The sequence below is a fragment of the Lasiosphaeria miniovina genome (assembly GCF_030549165.1).
Source record: "Lasiosphaeria miniovina strain SMH2392-1A chromosome Unknown B0T26scaffold_3, whole genome shotgun sequence".
NCBI classification, from domain to species: domain Eukaryota; kingdom Fungi; phylum Ascomycota; class Sordariomycetes; order Sordariales; family Lasiosphaeriaceae; genus Lasiosphaeria; species Lasiosphaeria miniovina.
Genome location: NW_026848222.1, coordinates 189578 through 206279, shown reverse-complemented (window position 1 = coordinate 206279; position 16702 = coordinate 189578). Strand labels below are relative to the sequence as shown.

Below are 16702 nucleotides of genomic sequence, written 5' to 3'. Positions count from 1 at the left end.
ACTGCCGGGTTGGAACTTGGCGATGGGTGGAGGTTGGGTTGGGTCTGTCTGGGACTGGGAGGGACAAAACAGGGCGCGGCTAAAGCGTTGCATTGTGCTATTGTGGTCAAGCGCTTACCCGCTAGCGGCGGCGGAGGCGGATAAGCAGGGAAATTTCACCGTTGGCCCTTCACAGTAATGATAATTATAATCATGGTCATACTAATCTTAGTCTGCGAGTTATGCCACAGGCAGGCAACAAGACGAAGACGGACATGGATGCGCTGTCTGGCTCTGACTCTGACTGGCGAAAACCCGCGACAGGCGGCCCCGGGAGAACTTTTGTATCAAGGTTCCGTGGGGGCTAGACAACTAGAGAGAAAGGTAGTTGAGCTTGTCAGCTGCCCGACCGACATTCCGTTCGGGACTCGGGCGTGTTTCAACGATACGAACTCTGACTGACCGGTAGGGAGGTGCGGTCACCAAAGCGGGAGGTCTGGTCTGGCTCGGCATCCCCAAGTCGCTCGGCCCGTCAAAATCTTTGGTCGCCGTGGTGGCGCCGTCAGTTTGCGGGGACTCTCGATCCGTGAGGCTGAGACACTTCAGAGAGGGTCGCTGTGAGATGGGCCTGGACTGGCTTGCTGGCTGCCGTTCAGAGTTAGCGGCCCTACTTTGACAGTATTGGGAACAAAATACGCTAAAATAAAGGTCAGGACATTAGATGCCAAGGCGCAGGATCGGCAGCCACCACTCGCGCAGTCGAGAACTTGTGCGGGAGGCGGTCGCTTGTACGGTACGGGTTGAGAACAACGGCCGCTCAGCCACTTTGGATGGAAGGGGAACGCTTTTCTCCCGCGATCCGGGAGCGGGCGTGTGGCAGGCCGATGGCCTAGCGGATTGGCCAGCCCGAAATAGCAGTCACCCCCCTGTAACTTTGTTTGTCGGTCGACGCGCACTAGTCCCAGGTTGCAGGGGTACCCTTGGGTCTTGGCCGACTTTGACTTGCATCCATCCAATCCAGCCACGGAAACACACGACACCGCCGGCACCAGAGGGACGATCCCGTCCTGTATGTACTGCGCATGTACGTACTGTAACCGTATGGACCTATGAATGTTTTGCTACTTGCTGACGGCCCATGCCCGCGATCCTGATCCTTATTAAAAATGACCGCCCCCAAGCTCTAAAGCTACCTTTTTTTTTTTATCTCTTGGTTACCCACCTCTTTACGGATAGCTCTTCCAAGACTCCAACGTGTGTTTGTGTTATTGACACTTCAAGACAACACCAAAGCCTCCTTCCATCCCATCACAAACTCGAGCTAGAGGAGCAAGGCAAGATGCGCTTCTCGATAGCGCCCTCGCTGCTCTCGCTGCCGCTTCTGGCGGCGGCGGTTGCTGCTTACGCCGGAGTCAACCACCAGGTCACAGTCGGCAAAGACGCAAAGCTGGTGTTTGACCCTCCGACGTTGAGCGCTGCGCCGGGCGACACGGTGACATATTCCTTCTTTGCAAAGAACCACTCGGTAACCCAGTCGAGCTTTGCCCAGCCCTGCCAGCCTCTGGCTGGCGGCGGCTTCTTCTCGGCCTTCACTCCGAATCCCGCCACCGACGGCAGCGCCTCGCCCACAACCTTCACCATCACCATCAACGACACCAAGCCCATATGGGCCTACTGCGGGCAAACCAACGGCGACCATTGCCAGAAAGGCATGGTGCACGCCATCAATGCGTGAGTTAATAGTCGAGACAGACAGACAGACAGACAGACAGACAGACAGACAGACAGACAGACAGACAAATCCACTAACACGCAAGCAGACCAACCTCGGGCACAAACACGTTCCAAGCATTCAGCGATCTTGCCCTCAAGGCGTCCACTCCCAGCGGCTCACCCCCTGATGGACTCCCCGTCGGCGGACTGCGCAAGCTGAGCGTCATCGTTGGCTTCAACGGGACCCTGACATACTCGCCGAACAACATCACGGCCCCGCCGCGGACTGTGATCGAGTTCAGCTACAACCCCAAGAACCACACCGTCACCCAGTCCAGCTTCGACAGCCCGTGCCAGCCTCTTGACAAGGGCTTCAGCAGCGGTTTCATCCCCACGGCTGTCTCTCCGTCGGGCGTCACCTTTGACATCGTCGTTCCCGACACCAACCCAATCTGGTTCTACTGCGGCCAGATTGTCGGAACCCACTGCCAAAAGGGCATGGTTGGCAGCATCAACGCGTAAGTCTTGTACAAGCGTCTCTCCTCAAACCCAAGTACTGACACGCAAACTGTAGCGCTACATCTGGCGCCAAGACCCTCGAGGCCTACATTGCCAAGGCTGCCACTGCTCCCCCAAGCACCATTCCCCCCCAGGCTCCCCTGGGCGGCACTATCACCGTCAACGGGACCGTCATTACCAGCTTTAACGGAAACTCGCTCCAAGATGCCACCATTCCCCCGCCTGCCAACCCTGCCGCTGGCAATGCCTCAGTGCCTGCGCCGGGAACACCGATAGACCCCTACTACTACGGCATGGCCGGCGGCAGCCAGCCCAGCAACTACGGCTGGGGCTCTTCCATCACGGACACGTCGGTGGCGCTCTTGGCGTTCCTGCTCTTCATCGAGGACGTGCAGGCGAACCTCCTGTTCGAGATGCACAGCCGGCTCGACAACGGCTCGTGGTCAAGCGTGTACCCCCGCGCCATCGTGAACACGCTCGGCAGCATGGCGGCGCAGACGCTCGTGCAGCGCAGCACCACCTCCGACTGCCTGACGCACTTCAAGAAGCCGCTGGGAAACCAGTGCTCTTTCAAGCTGCCGACGACCAGCGTCGACGACTTCCTAGCCGCCGCCCTCAAGCTGAATCTCCTCGCGATCGGCGCGCTAATTGACGGCATCACCCAGGTACCGCTGTCCGACTCGTACCTGCTAGCGCCGCTAGCCTCGACTATCGGCTCTAAGGGCCGCATGACCGCTGTCATCAACATGATGCAGAACCACCTGGCCGCCGCCGCGCCGCGCGAGGCCGTCATGCCCGTCCAGCTCGCGTGGAGCTACGTCATTACCAACTACGTGTCGGACCCCAACTGCCCGACCAAGATCTCGGGCATGCCCGGCTCGCCCTACCCGGCCCTGACCGTCACCGACAAACAGGTGACGCCCGACCAGTCGCGCACCACGGCCATTACCGTCTCCTTCGACAGCTCCGCCTCCGGCGACAAGTGGGTCGCCTGGATGGGCGCCTGGGGCGACCTCGAGTTCACCCCGCTCGCCGCCGACAAGACCACCACCGTCCCGGCTGACCTGTACGGCCACGTCTGGATTGCTGTTGTTAGCAAAAAGGACGTCGCCATGAAGGACGTGCCCGGCGTCACCGTTGCCGGCCCCGAGATTGTCTGGGTCAGCCAGCCGTGAGCTGGGGTGGCTTTGTCTAGGTATTTGGACCACCCGGTGTAATGTCTAGTTTGGGCCGGTAATGGGGAACGAGCGAGCAATAATGGTATGGCTATCATGTCTGGCGTCGAGGTGTTTTCCTACTTTTCTCTTTTTGGGTCATCTTTTCTTTTTTTTTTTTGGCGAGCTTTGAATGAAATTGCATGGCGTTAGACAAAAGGGGTCGGCGGGGGCTGTGATATTGGCGCGCCCCTTTTTAATTTGGTTATATTTGCGTCAACAGCCACAAGGCAACGCATGTTTGGAATATATATACAAAAAACAATTTTGAACACACTATCCGTCTCCACTTGACTTGACTTGGTTCCTTATTTTACCGTTTCATGCAGCACATCCTCAGGCCTAAACCTCACGCCCACTTAGCCCTCAGCGCGTCGTACAGCGGCTGCGTGACGGGCAGCACGCTGCCGTGGCGCAGGTTCGCCGGGAACGCAGAGCGACTACTCGCCGTCCACGCGCTATTGCTCCCCGGCACCGTGCTCTCATACGGCCGGTACCCATCCCCGCCGTAAAAGTCCAGTAGCAAGTGCGCCTTGCCGGGGACCTCGTTGTCCCAAAACGCTGCGGGGCCCTCGACGCCGCTGGCGATGTACGCGCCGGACCCGCCCGGCCGCGTCCACGCCCCGAACAGTCCTGAGGATGACACCTCGGCGAACACGTTCTTCTTGCTCTCGTCCTTGAGGAAGCGCACGTATGATGTGGCGTTGATTTGGAGGATCGACAGGTCAATCACGTCCGTCAGCGCCTTGTCGATCAGGGTCTGCGGTGTGGTGAAGGTGACAAAGTCCCGCGTGTGCGCGTACCGGATGCGGATGTTGGACGGCGAGCCCGTGTGGCGCGTGTCGGAGGTTGGGTACTGGGACGGGAGGGGGTGTTAGTCTCTGGGCGTGGCTTTGGGTAGCGGCCGGAGACACGTACGAACTTGGATGCCCAGTGGACGAGGTACTGTTCTGTTTTTTGTGTGCATGGGTTAGCACTGCCAGGCTGCTAGTCTACGTGGTGCGGGATGATCGGAACTCACCCTTGGCGGGATCCCAGATGGCGTCGGGCGCCCACACCATGCCGGCAGTGCTGTCCTCAACCGTGACCAGCCGCTCGTTGGTCCACGTTAGCAGATCCGTGCTCTCCCACACAAAGATGCCCTTGGACCCCGTCCGCTGCGACGCGTCCCACGTTGTCTGCCACGCGCGTGTGTTAGTTAATAGGTCACAATATCACAAGACCCTCTCCCTCCTTCCTAACCAAAACCCCACAAGACAACCTGGTTACCTTGCCAATATTCAAGTCGGTCCCGATAATGTACCACTTCTTGCCCGCGTCGGCGCCGCTGCCGGCGATGATGGACGGGTCGCGCACGCCGCCGGTGCCCTTGGTCGGCCGCATGACGGGCGCGCCGCGGTTGAGCGCCTTGAACGCGACCGGGTCGTTGCCGCTGCTGAGGTAGAAGTACACGTACGGGTCCGCGCCGAGGAAGAAGACGCCCAGGTAGCCCGCCAGGGAGGGGTCTGCGCGCTTCGCGATGTCAGCGGCAGGTACTGTTGTGTCGATGGACCTTGCGCCCGTGCTTAGTGCCAGGCATGATAGTGACAGCAGCAGGGCCACGGCGAGACCTCTGAGAGGGTGCGTTCTTGCCGACGCCATTTCCTTTCTCTTCTAAGAAAAGGGGCACAGCTCTCCGAAGTCGACAGCTCTTTGTCCCGCACCGTATTATCTACAACTAGGCCAACACACTGACGTAGCTGTCCGGGCGATCCCCTGCCTACCGCAGCCGCAACCACCGATCCGAGTACCGGGGACGAGAGAAAAAAGGGGCGAAAGAAAAGGGGCAATATTGTATCTCCTCAGGCTGCAGGAACCCGGTACGCAGTCAACACCTTGGGCGCCACAGCATCTTTATACGCCCGAGCCAAGAATCATCTACCGAGGCGGACGGCATTTCCAGGGAATGCCCGCAGCTGCAGTGTTGCACCTGCAGACTAATATAGGTATACAGAATTTCCGTTCCTTCCCTTCCGCAATGTCTTCCCCACGGGTTTCTTTCCGACCAGCTAAGGTAGGTCTGGCACGGGCACTATTCGGGGGGATAGTCTGGGGTAGGTTGCTTGTATTTAGCCTTATTAGACGGCCGCGGTGGTGGACATCGTCGTGTGGCTAAAGTCTTCCCTATATTGCCTTGTCTGGTACTACCGCTTGCGAGAGAAGTGTGCATATGGCCACGCTAAATGAGGCGAGAGAAACTGGGCCCTGGAAAATATATCCTGCGCTATGTGGCGGATTAATTGTGTCTGCACTATATGGGGTCATCTGTGGCCTTGGCGGCCCTCGTCTTGGGGACGGATTAGTGGAATAAATATGCTAGCTGTTCCTTGTGTCGTATTGGCGCCGCGTTCATTGCTCCACGTCGCAACCGGGACAGGGATCTGTTGGGGAATTGCTTGGTTTGTGATGACCCCGGCCAAGATATGGATCTGTAAACGGAAGAGGAACGCCTTGCCTAGTGGTATCCCAGTATCTATCTTCCGGTCTTTAGACGTGGTTGACGATTATACTTTCGTTCTTGAAGATGAGAAGCACAGAACTTCATCAGTAACAAAATCATCGATATAGACATTTCAGCGGCCCAAAGCAGAGCGAATACCAATGTGTAAATCTAGACACAAAGCCAGCCGAGTCCCGCCATCTAGGTCTAGAATAAGCACAAGGTAAGGTAATTAAGGAATCGTGATTCTCATACGAACATGACCTGAGGCTACGCCCCTGCCTGGTAACATGCTACATGGGGATCTCTGATCTCGACAAGCGTGAAATTCACCGCCAGCAGCAACGCTCAGTCATCATCCCTGCTGGCGACTCAGCAGAACTTCTAGAGGAGAACCGTCTGCTACGACCTTTGGCGGAACGTCCACTTTAAATCCGACCCTCCCGATGAGGAGGGTCTTGATGGCCAGCTCGACCTCGACGTCGGTGCCGCAGACGAGCCCGGCCGTCTCGTTGCAGTTCATGACTGGCACGTGCAGGGTATCCCAGGCCGTCGAAGCGTCGAGGGCGCGGCCGCCGGCGCATTCGACGATGAGGGCGAGGGGGCACAGCTCGTACAGGCGGCGCAGCTTGGCCTTGCTCCCCGGCGCGACGGGCGACAGGTAGACGCCGTTGCCCTTGGAGAGGGCGTGGACAACGTCAGGCACGAGCCCGCCGCTGTAGCGCAGCGTGTAGCGCTGGCGGATGTAGTGCTCGACGAGCCCGCGGTAGTTCTCGTCCTCGGACGCCGCGCGCAGATTGGCTGGTGAAAAATACTTGACCTTGGTCGCCGACGCCGCCGCCATGGCGACGTCCATGCGGCCCGCCGGCAGCAACACGCTGGGCCGGACCAGCTCCCATGACGACTCGCCCGTCAGGCCGACTTCGAAGCATGACGGCTTCGTGCCCTTGACTCGCAGCGCCACGATGGCCGTCGTGCGCGGTCCGTACACGCCGAGTACTGCAGCGACCTGCTTTGTGGCGGGCGCTTGACCCAGCGCCGACTTGCCGTCCCAGATGCCCAAAATGGTGCCCACAGTCCTGCATAGATACGTGTTAGATTCCTGTTCTGTTTCAGAAACTTGAGATGAATATTCCAGACAACTCTCTCCAGTTGCTGGCTTGGGTAATCAAAAGATTTAGACTCTGAAACAGCGCCGAAGAGCTGGCAAATGAACCTTCGCTGGAAAAAAAAAGATAAACAGGACATACCAGTTCGGCGCGATAATAGAGCTGCCGTCGAGTGGGTCAAAGGCGACCGTGTACTGCTCCGCCAGCTCGGAACTCTGCTCGGCTGGCGGCCTCACGGCACGCTCGACGGGGTCCTCCTCGCTGCTGGCAGTCCATACGGATGGACACCTCGCGAGGGCGGCGCGTACGAGGCCCTCGGCGACGACGTCGACGTTCAGCTGGTCGTCGCCAAAGGTGTTGGCGGTGCCGACGCGCGACACGTGTTGGGCGCCGCGCAGGGCGCGCGAGATGTCGGCCACGCACTCGAGCAGCGACGGGATGACCGAGGCGACGAGCTCGGACCGGCTGCCGTCCTGCGGAAGGGCTGCCTGTAGATGCGCGGCCACTGTCACCGCCGGCGCGGCTGCCTCCGAGGGGGCGTTGATGGTCATTGTCAAGGAAACGTTGAGTGACTGTTGAATTTCCGGTTGTGAATCTAGCAATTAATTCTATTCTGAGAACCGCCGTGGATATAACAACGCAAGAAAGAAGGCTGGCGGGTACTCAAAACTCGAGAGATTGGTGCAGGTCGTAGGTTTAATGGCAGGCCTGGAAAGTTGAAAGCGACCAGATCCCAACCAACAAACACTAGCAGTCGGGAGTTGAGAGAGAAATGTCGCACAAAATCGCAAGACAGCCGAAACTCTAAATTAGGGTTAGGGTCCTACGCGGCGGTTTCCCCCGAGTTCGAGTCAAGGTGAAACAATAGTGACTTTGGACGAAATAGTTTCCAACATGCCTTTGATAGGGTATTCTTGGCTGTATCAGGGGTCTAGGTAGTGACGGCCCTGGTCGTGGTGAGAAGTTCGCAGTTAGTTAACAGTCTTTCGACATTCTCGAGCCGTTGGATAAAAGCATTGAATCTAGGCCTACCAAGATGTAGCCTCAAAGACTCTGCTGGGGGTTCTAAAATTCGGGTCTATGGTACTTGAACTCAGAGAGTTGGGTAATTGTAATTTGTGGCTTGGGGGGTTGCCGTCGAGATGATTAACTCTTTCACTCTGCGGCCCGGTCTTTGGGCTGACAATCAATCTTACGGCTTAATTGTGAACCTGTAATTACATTGAATGACGATATATATATGTGCGCTACTGATTATGCGTTGTCTTTGTAATTCATCTTCAAGCACGATCTGGTGGACCAGTGTCATGGCCGCTTCATTTGGAAACTGACCAACAACATACCTTCATCAAACAGTGAACGTCCCAGGCCGCCAACTCTCAACAAGTCAAAGAGATTACCTACTCCGGTGTCGGATCTGATTGATTGAAACAACAGAGACCGATCAGTAACGGACCCTGTCGTGCTCTAATACCCTCCGTTGTACAATCTTCATCCTCTCTTTCATATCTCGTTGTTTGGGATGCATAGTGCCCCATCTGTCTTAGCCCTTTCAGCAAACCTCTTATGCAAGACCTAGTTTGCACTTCTCTGAACTTGGATGTAGAGTCTGTTAAAGACCCCCTGAATTCATTCTCAGATTTGCTTGAGAATCCCTCGATGAAGCTCACTAGTCGCATCTAATTTTGATGCGTTTGGAAACAATGGATGTCCATAAAAAGCGCAGCCAGCATAAAACCAACCAATCGCTGCGGTGTCTTTGCATCGGAGTCAGTCTAGCGTGCATGACACCCATCCGCCGGACAGAACTGCCTGGGCAATTCCGAGTGGTGTGCCTAAAGTACAAGTACAGTATGTTCACACATGGAAACGCACCAGGCAAAAGAGACCCATCCATCTTCAAATCTAGACTTCCAGCATCAAGCTCTCCGCGCATTAAAGTAGATTTAGTCCCAAACCCAGAGCCGTCTCGTCGCTACAGCTCGTTCGCCATGTCGGGCTTCCGCTTTCTGTCGCTCCCGGTGGAGCTACAGGCAGCGGTGTTTGAGCAGTACGTGCCTGCCGGGACCGTGACCACCGTCGCTCCCGTCGCCTACACCTGGCCAAGCGCCGATCGGCCGTAGCTCACGGAGCCGTACAGGGAGGGCAGCTGGACGCTCGCCCGCGTCTGCCGGACGAGCCGGCACTTCAACCGCATTGCTACGCTGCTTCTGTACAGGGTGGCCGTAGCCAAGAACCGCAGGCAGCTGCTCTGCCTGTTCCGCACACTGGCGACGGTTCCGCTGCCGCGGCCGTTTGTTCGCGGGGTTGTCTAGGCCGGCAGAACGCGCAGAGCCAGGAGGACAATGCTATACAGTGCCGTTACGGACGGGAGACACCCACCGCTGAAGTCCACGGCTGCGACAGCAATGGCAGCGCTGCTGGCGGGCGATACGTGGATGTCAGAACTGTTGCGAGAACATCCCGACTGGCCGGGCGAGAATATTCAAGACAATGGCGACGGGGACAAGATTCTGGGCCGGCACTTAGGGACCGAGTATTTAAGAGGTTCAGGATACATTGCTGGAGCCTTGCTGGCGCTTACTCCCAGAGTTGAGTTCGTATTTTCAGCCTTCGGCGAATCCGAATGGCTTTGTGCCCAGGACCTTCTGCACAATCCGCAGGCGCCCCTGCCATACCGATTCTTGGGAAATCTGCGAAGCGCGTCTATCGATTGCTTCAGAAGACATTCCTTGAATCGCGGGCATTTATTTCGTACATTGTGGCCGCTGCTGTTCAACTGCCCGTTGCTGGAGAGTATCGAGGTCAGGGGCGGAATGCCCTGGCGGAGCCACCCCAAGATAACCAACAACAGGGTTAAACAGATTGTCCTCCGTTCCGCCTCCGAACCCAACGAGACGATACATTATATGGCCGCCATCTTCCCTCAGCTTACGGCCCTTTACGCCGAATTATTCGGAACCCGGATGATGTTCCCGCTGCCGGTCGTAGATGCACACTTTACGGCCGGCATGGCTGCGCTGGCCGACACTCTCGAGGTGCTACACATTACCAGCCCTCCAGGAGAAACCTGGGAGCTCCAAGATGTCGGGGGTGAACTATTCTTGGTCCTGGGGAAGATGAAACGACTTAAACACTTGGTCGCAGAGTCCCCCTTTCTTTTCGGTCGGCAAACACCCGAGAGGGCTTTCGACATGGGCTTGCTCCCGGAGTCACTCGTCACCATCCACATCATTGACTTCTGGTGCGTAGCCGGTCACGACTATTACCCGCCCCTTGTCAATGACCTTGGACCCGAGATATTCATGGCTCAGATGTTGACTACCCTCTTGGCCGAATGCGATACTCGGCTAAAGACGCTGAGAGCGACCAGAGTCACATCTCCGATCTTTGGCGATATGCGCTTTGTGTGGAAAACTGATGTAGAAGAGCTGATTTCCGAGCTCGTTGCCTCATTCAAGAAGAGAGGGGTTGAGCTTTCCGTCTCGACACCCAGTGAGCAAGCTGAACATAGACAGTGGAACTAGTCACGTATCCAATATTAGGTATTGCATCTTCTCGCACAGAGACACGGAGCCGGGTTATCGGCAAAAGCTGTTTCAGGTGGCACCACCAAGGATAGTTCTGCAAGCCCGTGATTGGGAAATGGGGAATGCTGAGAGAGAGTTGTATTGACAGCACTAAGCGAAGTTGCACTGGGTATCACGGCCCGCCCGAAACTCCGAGGTCCTGTAAACATAAAAGGCCCACCGACGCGGCACTAGACGCACAATATAAGCTCAATAGTAGGCATAGGTCTTGCGGCCCTTGGGACGGTCGCTTTGATGGCTCCCGTGTCGGCTGCGCTGGTAGGGCGACCATCCGTGGTTGTCATTGTGGCTGTTGTGGCTGCCGTGGTTCCGGTGCGAGTGGTTATGGCTGCTGCGGCTCGAGTGGCGAGACTCGGTCTCCCGGATCGGCTCCTCCACCTGGACCTCGTATTCTTCGTACTCGTTATTGTGGTATTCTGCAATCAAGTCTCGCTCTTTGCGCGCCAGCTCGGCGTCAAAGACAAAACGCAGAGTCCCTTCACTGGCCGTAACCTTCCGCTTCACTGTGCTGCTGCCCGACAAGGAATTATTAGTCGCTGGTGACGTAGCCGAGCCTGGTGTGACTGGATTTGCTTCCAACGCGTCCTGCGCACATCGGTCGCACCAAGGGTAGTATCGCTGGTTCCCTTCTTTTGACACCATCTTGTTGAGGTCGATCTTAACGTCCATCAGCTTGTTCAAATTGAACCTGGCGCCAACCTTGGTAGACCTGGGAAACTGGGTGTACAGGTTCAGAAGATCCAGCATCGTTTCCAGAATTGAGGCTTTACTTGAGTGCCACTGCGATCCCTTGAACCGGTTGACGGCCTCGGAGCCTTTGCCGGTGAAGAGGGCAGTGAGCTCGAGGATGGCCAAGACAAGAGTAAAGGTGGACTGCTTGATGGGAGCAAATGTCTTGTAGACATCGATGGACATGTCGTACGCCACGCGGAGGAAATTTTGCCCATCTTCTGTTCCCTCGTTGCCGCGCGGCGAGAACATGGACCTCACCATTTTTATCAAGAGTTTCTGCGGGTATTGTACTCGGAAGTCAAACCCTATCGTCTCGAGGATGTGGCGTTCTAGCCCAACAGTGAATCTGGACGGAGACTCAAATGCCTAGAGTCGCGAGTTAGCATACATCTTCTGCCAATGCTGCCATACATGCACACCTTATCATCCGCTGTCTTGTTGTCGTGGGGCTGCCGCAGGTTGTGGGCGGCGCAGAGAATCTCTTTGGACTTCTTGATGGTATCCTCGACCTTGCAAGCAACGAACAAGGACGCCAAGGCGACATCCTCGTAGTTGTATTCCGAACTAGGGAATCGTATGCGAAATTTGTGGTAGTAAACCGCCGCAGTGTCAAATGTCTTCACGGGCCTAGAGAAAGGAGCGTCAGTGGGCTGCCAATGCACGGGCAGGCCGGAATGAGGTTGCCACATACAAATGTAGGCTTCCCCGAACGCTGTCTATTAACTGGACACCCTTGAGGCGGTATGTGTCTTCGCGCGCTTCGTCGTAGGCAATACTCTTGAGCATTTGTCGGAGGCTCTGTTCGGAAATGTACTGGGTGGGGATCGAGGACAGCCCCGACGGCGGCCCAATCGGGGTTCCGTCGTCGGAGGTTTGGTCATTGTTCGCCGGCCCTGGCGGTCTGCCTGACTGCGGCGCCATCTCGGGGGGTTGCGGTTCGGGTGAAGAGCACTCCTCTCGGTCGCGGGGGGGTTGATTGTGGCTAGATGGCTAGCCGGGCGGCGTCGCGTCGAGCTTGGAAGGGCGCGACGGGCGCCAAATCGCAGAGCCAGAGGCTAGTGACAACCAATGCTTCGGACAGGCTCGCCGCGCACCACTGGAGATATTGTGCTTCGTGGCGGGAGTTGTATATAATATATAATGCTTCCCGGTATCGGTATCTAGCGCAACGCCCAAAGGATGGGGATTCACTTCGCAGTCACTGGGATGCCAGGGTCGCGATTGTTCGCTAACCACAGGTGGTGGCACATGGAATTTTAGGTGACCTGTTGAGTGGCCGATAAGATAAGCCTTTCGAGGTGGGGTCTCGCAGTGGTGTGAAAGCACAGTTAACCCTAACCCGGATACAAGGGGCAGATATTAGATTGAAATGGCAACAATCGGAAGGAGAAAATTGAAATAGGACAGGAAACAAAAGGGGCATCCATATTTCAAGACATGTGCAAGCTTCGTAAATGATTTCGACACTAGCCCTCCGGCCACCAGCACCGGCGGCCAAAGCCAGCTGAGCGAGATGACAAGCCACACTCATCATATTTCCAGGGCATGGCGATGGCCAGAAAGCGGTGTTGAAGTGAGGCTTCGGCCTTAGCTGGCCGCCGCTGAAAGACCCCTCCGCCGAAAGACAACGGCAGCCTCTCCCTCCTCAACCAACACAGGGAACCTGCCCCCAAAATTCACGTCCTCTATTCCCCACTCCCTCAGCGGCGCCGTGAACTCGTCCAAATCACACTTGGGCCCGATCCAAACTGCGACGTGCACGTTTGCGCGGCGCAGTAGATACGTTCTCATGAGGGCCGGCTGGCGCGGATACACGAACAGCAGGCCCTCAGCAGCTTCAGCAGCAGCCTCCCTCGCCACCGCCCACGTGCCCGGGACAACTGCAACGTTCGGTTCCGGCAGGAAGCGGTTGACCGGGGCCGCGCAGCCGGGCGTGTCCACCTCCACGCCGTACAAGGATACGGGGTTTGCGCTGGCGCGGTGCGGGTGGTGGAAGAGGAGCAGCGCCTCCAGAAGCCCCGGCCCGGACCCGATGCTGAGCGTCACTCGCGGCGGCGGCGGCAGGACCGCGTCGAGGAGGTCCACCAGCGGAAGCGATAGCGAAGCGCAGCTTGCAGGGTGGCGGGTGGGGAACTTCGTTAATTCTGGTAGCGACTCCATAGCTTTCTTTTTCCGCTCAACCTTCTCGGTTGGTTTTGGTATTCCGGTTCTGTTTCTTTCAGGGCCGCCAATTGGGCTGCGTAGATGGTGCAAACGGGTGTCTAGTGGTTCGGGAGTGCGAAATTGATCTAGCACCTTCTCGTAAATAGTTTCTATTTGTCCATGCCCTATGCTGAGTTATGAGATTTATCTTCCTTCCCCGCAGTTTCCTGCACGGCAAAAACATAACAAAGAATTCCTCGGGAAAGAAACAGGTAAGATGTGACTCGCGCACCGTATTCGTTTCGAGTACGTATCCCTTCTCATCTTGATGAGCCCAGAACTCCTCCACTCCAAGCAAAATCCACCAAAAAAACGCCCTCTTAGTCATAAATCATACGTCGCTAGCAGTCAGGCAGCCACGAGTTGGGTATAATGGTAGGAAATCGTCATCGCTAGACCAATACTCTCATGAGGGCAACGACATCAAAATGTTCTCGCACACGCCGGCACAAAGCGGCCACCGTCTCAGCAATCTCTAGCCAAGCATGTGGCCCTCGTCCTTTTTTAGGAGGCGTTTCCGATTATATAGATCAGTGTTGAGGACGTTGGTGAAGCCCCGGCCCTTGAGCTCCTCTTGTATCTTGCTCACCTGCCAGCCTTCTCTCAGCCACTGGTCAACCTCGGCAGACATATAGGAGGGCAGTTTCCTGGCCCTGGGGTCCGAAGTCTGGTCCGAGGGGCCGTGGTTGTGCACTTTGTGCTCTTCGTTGGGGTAGTGCAGGACCCATATGTCGGAGCCCTTTGTTGTTTCGATGACCTCGAACTTGAAGAGACAGCCGCACTTCTTGGAGAGACGGTCGGTGGTAGGCTTTCGGCGGCCTTCATTTTTGGCCTGCTCAATGATTGACGCGTCGACGGGGGCTCGGTGATGGCGGGCCTCGCCGCCCCGGAAGCACACCCAGCGCACCTTCTTCTTGCCAGTGACCTTTGCGCCGGCAATTCGCATGCTGTAGCCGCGAGGTATGGTCCACTGGTCGAGCTCTTCCTGCATGGTGGCCCGCGACGAGATAGCGTAGCCCTGCGGGGGCGGCTCCAGCGATCGGAACGCGACGGGGACGATGGCGGTTGGGCCCGTGGCGGAGTTCAGCGATACGGGCGGCGGTGCGTTGTGAGGCGGGGGGGGGACTTGGACAGCAGGAGCGGCGGGCGCGAAATTGAAGCTGCTGCTGCTGCTGCTGCTGTTGAGTCGCAGACCGGCCTCGATGCGACTGAGTCGTTGGTCGATGGACGTGAAGGCATTCAGGAGGGTGGCGAACTGGTTTGGCGGAAGACCGAGAGGGTCGGCCATGGTTCTGTGCTGCTGCTGCGACAATAGGATGCGCATGTCAGCTTTGTTGCATGCACTATCCTCGGTCGCGCCCGGGTATTGGCTCAAAGCTGAGGGCCTAAGGGGTGGGATGGAAAGCAGAAGCTCCGAGTGCTGCACTCAAGCACACAGCCGGCTTACCTTGCCTTTGCGTTTTGGCAGCTGCTTTCAGAGAGCGGATAACAAGCGGGAGTCGGAAGCACGCAGCGGAGTCCCGGAAAGGCGCCCGCGGCGTCGTCGCGCGATGATGGGCTGCCCAGCCCCCCCAGAGCCTCGGGTGCCAAAGGAAGGCCAGAAGATCGGCCCCCCCTCTGTTACTTTGTGGTTCTCGTCACGTGGTCTGCACGAATCAATCCCGCGCGCTGCGGGAAAACGTGGCGCGGGCGGGGTCCTGTCATTTACGTATGGATCCCCGTACATTGATCTCCGTAATTTAAACTCTACTCTGTACTGTACATCCTACTGCCCTGCAACCCGACCAGTCGCAACGATAGAAACCCAAGTTAATTCCCAGGGGCGCCCTTGATACTTGCGCTCCAGGTATTTTTTAATCAGTCCGTGGACCTCTTCCTGGCCGTGCTCGTTTCTCAACTGCTCGCTCCAGACGCTGCTCATGATCCAGTTGAGGCTCATGGTGAAAGAGCTGATGAAATGCTCCACACTGTCCACGCGACTAAGTTGCGCAAATACCTCGACCCGGACATCTTCCAAGCCTCGCTCCACCAAAGCCTCGCGGACCCAGTTGACGTCACCCCAGTCACCCCATCCTGTCGCCTGCAGAGTCGACTCCCGTGGGGGCACCTGGAAGGGAAATGTCTCGAACGCGCCGTCCAGCTCGGCCGCCCACGAAGGCTCCCGGTTCCAAGTGGTAAACCCGAGAATGCCGCCTGGCTCCAGGATGCGGATTGCCTCTGTTGATTATACCCGTCAGCGTTTTTCCCCTTAATTGCCACCTCTTAGGCTCTGGTCTCTGGACTGTGCGTACCATCAAGTGCAGCTTTGGAATCGGGCACGCAATGAAAGCCAATGTTTGTCGCAACGTGGGTGAAGCTTGCTGTTGCAAGGCCATTGTTCTTAAACCAGCATGTTAGCATCGTCTTCCGAGTGAGTGAGAAGTACTTAGCAGCGTGGGCTGTGAGCTCTTTCGCGTCTCACCTGCGCATCGATGACCTTGGCCTCGACATTTGTCCAGGCCTCGCTCTCGGCTCTCTTTTGCACCATCTGCACCATTTGCTCTGAGAAATCGCCACAGAGGATGCTACTCTGCGCGAGAACGGCAGGCGGAATCAGCCGATGCAGCTCTGAAGGGACAGGGCCGGATCCGCAGGCGTTGTCGAACAGCTTGAAGGGCTTCGATGTCGCCTTGCCGAGACCCATTTGGCTCAGCATTCGGGCTGCCAGCGGCTCGCTGAGCCGCCGGGAGTGGTCGAGCAACGTCTCAAACCAAGAATTGCCAAATGCACTGGGGACATTTTTGAAGATCCTCTGCAGCTCTCTTTCGGCAGTCTTGGTGTTCATCTTGGTATTAGTCGGCAACTTGCTGAGGGTCGGGGGGATGCAGAGAAGGAGAATAAATGACAGAACGGGATGCTTCTGAGACTGAGGATAATATTCCAAGAATTCTGGAAAGGAATCAATGAGCGTATTTATGTTATTTTGATTCCTAGTGCTCATGCCCGAACCCTCCTATTTGGGATCTGTGGATATTTCCGAGAAGTTTCCGACCCACTATTATGGCCAACACCATTGTTCATCGCCAGCCAAGCCTTGTTCAAAGTGTCCGAAAAGTGTCCGCCAGCAGCCAACCTCTAAATTTTTCGAGCCTACGAACGCATGGTGGTACCGAGCATCTTGCCGCT

General features: G+C 56.8%; 10 protein-coding genes across 10 annotated transcripts; 4 read left to right on the top strand and 6 right to left on the bottom strand.

Moving 5' to 3' along the window:
• The first annotated feature begins 29 nt into the window (after positions 1-29).
• B0T26DRAFT_189169 (uncharacterized protein) lies at positions 30-511 on the top strand. Its single transcript, XM_060433668.1, has one exon. It carries the CDS (start codon positions 178-180, stop codon positions 439-441), a length of 264 nt encoding a protein of 87 aa, XP_060297550.1. The 5' UTR covers positions 30-177; the 3' UTR covers positions 442-511.
• Positions 512-1318: 807 nt separating this feature from the next.
• On the top strand, positions 1319-3386 carry B0T26DRAFT_673425 (uncharacterized protein; the record flags this gene model as incomplete). Its single annotated transcript, XM_060439594.1, has 3 exons — positions 1319-1710; positions 1800-2210; positions 2267-3386. The coding sequence occupies 3 exons, from the start codon at positions 1319-1321 to the stop codon at positions 3384-3386; spliced, it is 1923 nt and encodes a 640-aa protein (XP_060297549.1).
• A 388-nt stretch (positions 3387-3774) lies between these two features.
• On the bottom strand, positions 3775-5136 carry B0T26DRAFT_769137 (glycosyl hydrolase; the record flags this gene model as incomplete). The annotated part of the gene is made up of 4 exons (XM_060446515.1): positions 4695-5136; positions 4447-4603; positions 4344-4375; positions 3775-4281 (listed from the first exon to the last, which is right to left on the bottom strand). The coding sequence occupies exons 1-4, from the start codon at positions 5064-5066 to the stop codon at positions 3775-3777; spliced, it is 1068 nt and encodes a 355-aa protein (XP_060297548.1). The 5' UTR covers positions 5067-5136.
• An 845-nt stretch (positions 5137-5981) lies between these two features.
• B0T26DRAFT_824569 (uncharacterized protein) lies at positions 5982-7765 on the bottom strand. Its single transcript, XM_060447423.1, has 2 exons — positions 7155-7765; positions 5982-6983 (listed from the first exon to the last, which is right to left on the bottom strand). The coding sequence occupies exons 1-2, from the start codon at positions 7562-7564 to the stop codon at positions 6260-6262; spliced, it is 1134 nt and encodes a 377-aa protein (XP_060297547.1). The 5' UTR covers positions 7565-7765; the 3' UTR covers positions 5982-6259.
• A 1239-nt stretch (positions 7766-9004) lies between these two features.
• B0T26DRAFT_749123 (uncharacterized protein) lies at positions 9005-9328 on the top strand (the record flags this gene model as incomplete). The annotated part of the gene is made up of 2 exons (XM_060445055.1): positions 9005-9063; positions 9154-9328. 2 exons carry the CDS (start codon positions 9005-9007, stop codon positions 9326-9328), a joined length of 234 nt encoding a protein of 77 aa, XP_060297546.1.
• B0T26DRAFT_188992 (uncharacterized protein) lies at positions 9248-10666 on the top strand. The gene has a single exon (XM_060433666.1). It carries the CDS (start codon positions 9359-9361, stop codon positions 10538-10540), a length of 1182 nt encoding a protein of 393 aa, XP_060297545.1. The 5' UTR covers positions 9248-9358; the 3' UTR covers positions 10541-10666.
• Positions 10667-10792: 126 nt separating this feature from the next.
• B0T26DRAFT_641136 (uncharacterized protein) lies at positions 10793-12256 on the bottom strand (the record flags this gene model as incomplete). The annotated part of the gene is made up of 3 exons (XM_060437300.1): positions 10793-11701; positions 11755-11962; positions 12027-12256. The coding sequence occupies 3 exons, from the start codon at positions 12254-12256 to the stop codon at positions 10793-10795; spliced, it is 1347 nt and encodes a 448-aa protein (XP_060297544.1).
• Positions 12257-12922: 666 nt separating this feature from the next.
• Positions 12923-13495, bottom strand: B0T26DRAFT_739120 (uncharacterized protein; the record flags this gene model as incomplete). Its single annotated transcript, XM_060443668.1, has 1 exon — positions 12923-13495. One exon carries the CDS (start codon positions 13493-13495, stop codon positions 12923-12925), a length of 573 nt encoding a protein of 190 aa, XP_060297543.1.
• A 312-nt stretch (positions 13496-13807) lies between these two features.
• B0T26DRAFT_189011 (uncharacterized protein) lies at positions 13808-15164 on the bottom strand. Its single transcript, XM_060433667.1, has 3 exons — positions 14990-15164; positions 14445-14834; positions 13808-14369 (listed from the first exon to the last, which is right to left on the bottom strand). The coding sequence occupies exons 2-3, from the start codon at positions 14823-14825 to the stop codon at positions 14013-14015; spliced, it is 738 nt and encodes a 245-aa protein (XP_060297542.1). The 5' UTR covers positions 14826-14834; positions 14990-15164; the 3' UTR covers positions 13808-14012.
• Positions 15165-15294: 130 nt separating this feature from the next.
• On the bottom strand, positions 15295-16434 carry B0T26DRAFT_699839 (S-adenosyl-L-methionine-dependent methyltransferase). The gene is made up of 3 exons (XM_060441495.1): positions 15999-16434; positions 15829-15916; positions 15295-15754 (listed from the first exon to the last, which is right to left on the bottom strand). The coding sequence occupies exons 1-3, from the start codon at positions 16359-16361 to the stop codon at positions 15303-15305; spliced, it is 903 nt and encodes a 300-aa protein (XP_060297541.1). The 5' UTR covers positions 16362-16434; the 3' UTR covers positions 15295-15302.
• Between the last annotated feature and the right edge of the window lie 268 nt (positions 16435-16702).

Excerpts from the sequence above, each read along its gene's own strand:
- B0T26DRAFT_189169 (XM_060433668.1), top strand. The coding sequence starts at position 178 with ATGATAATTATAATCATGGTCATACTAATCTTAGTCTGCGAGTTATGC.
- B0T26DRAFT_824569 (XM_060447423.1), bottom strand. The coding sequence starts at position 7,564 with ATGACCATCAACGCCCCCTCGGAGGCAGCCGCGCCGGCGGTGACAGTG. Across the intron at positions 6,984-7,154 it reads TCTATTATCGCGCCGAACTG|GACTGTGGGCACCATTTTGG; the intron begins GTATGTCCTGTT and ends GTATCTATGCAG.
- B0T26DRAFT_188992 (XM_060433666.1), top strand. The coding sequence starts at position 9,359 with ATGCTATACAGTGCCGTTACGGACGGGAGACACCCACCGCTGAAGTCC.
- B0T26DRAFT_189011 (XM_060433667.1), bottom strand. The coding sequence starts at position 14,825 with ATGGCCGACCCTCTCGGTCTTCCGCCAAACCAGTTCGCCACCCTCCTG. Across the intron at positions 14,370-14,444 it reads AGGTCACTGGCAAGAAGAAG|GCCAAAAATGAAGGCCGCCG; the intron begins GTGCGCTGGGTG and ends ATCATTGAGCAG.
- B0T26DRAFT_699839 (XM_060441495.1), bottom strand. The coding sequence starts at position 16,361 with ATGAACACCAAGACTGCCGAAAGAGAGCTGCAGAGGATCTTCAAAAAT. Across the intron at positions 15,917-15,998 it reads CCAAGGTCATCGATGCGCAG|AACAATGGCCTTGCAACAGC; the intron begins GTGAGACGCGAA and ends TGCTGGTTTAAG. Across the intron at positions 15,755-15,828 it reads TTCCAAAGCTGCACTTGATG|AGGCAATCCGCATCCTGGAG; the intron begins GTACGCACAGTC and ends TATAATCAACAG.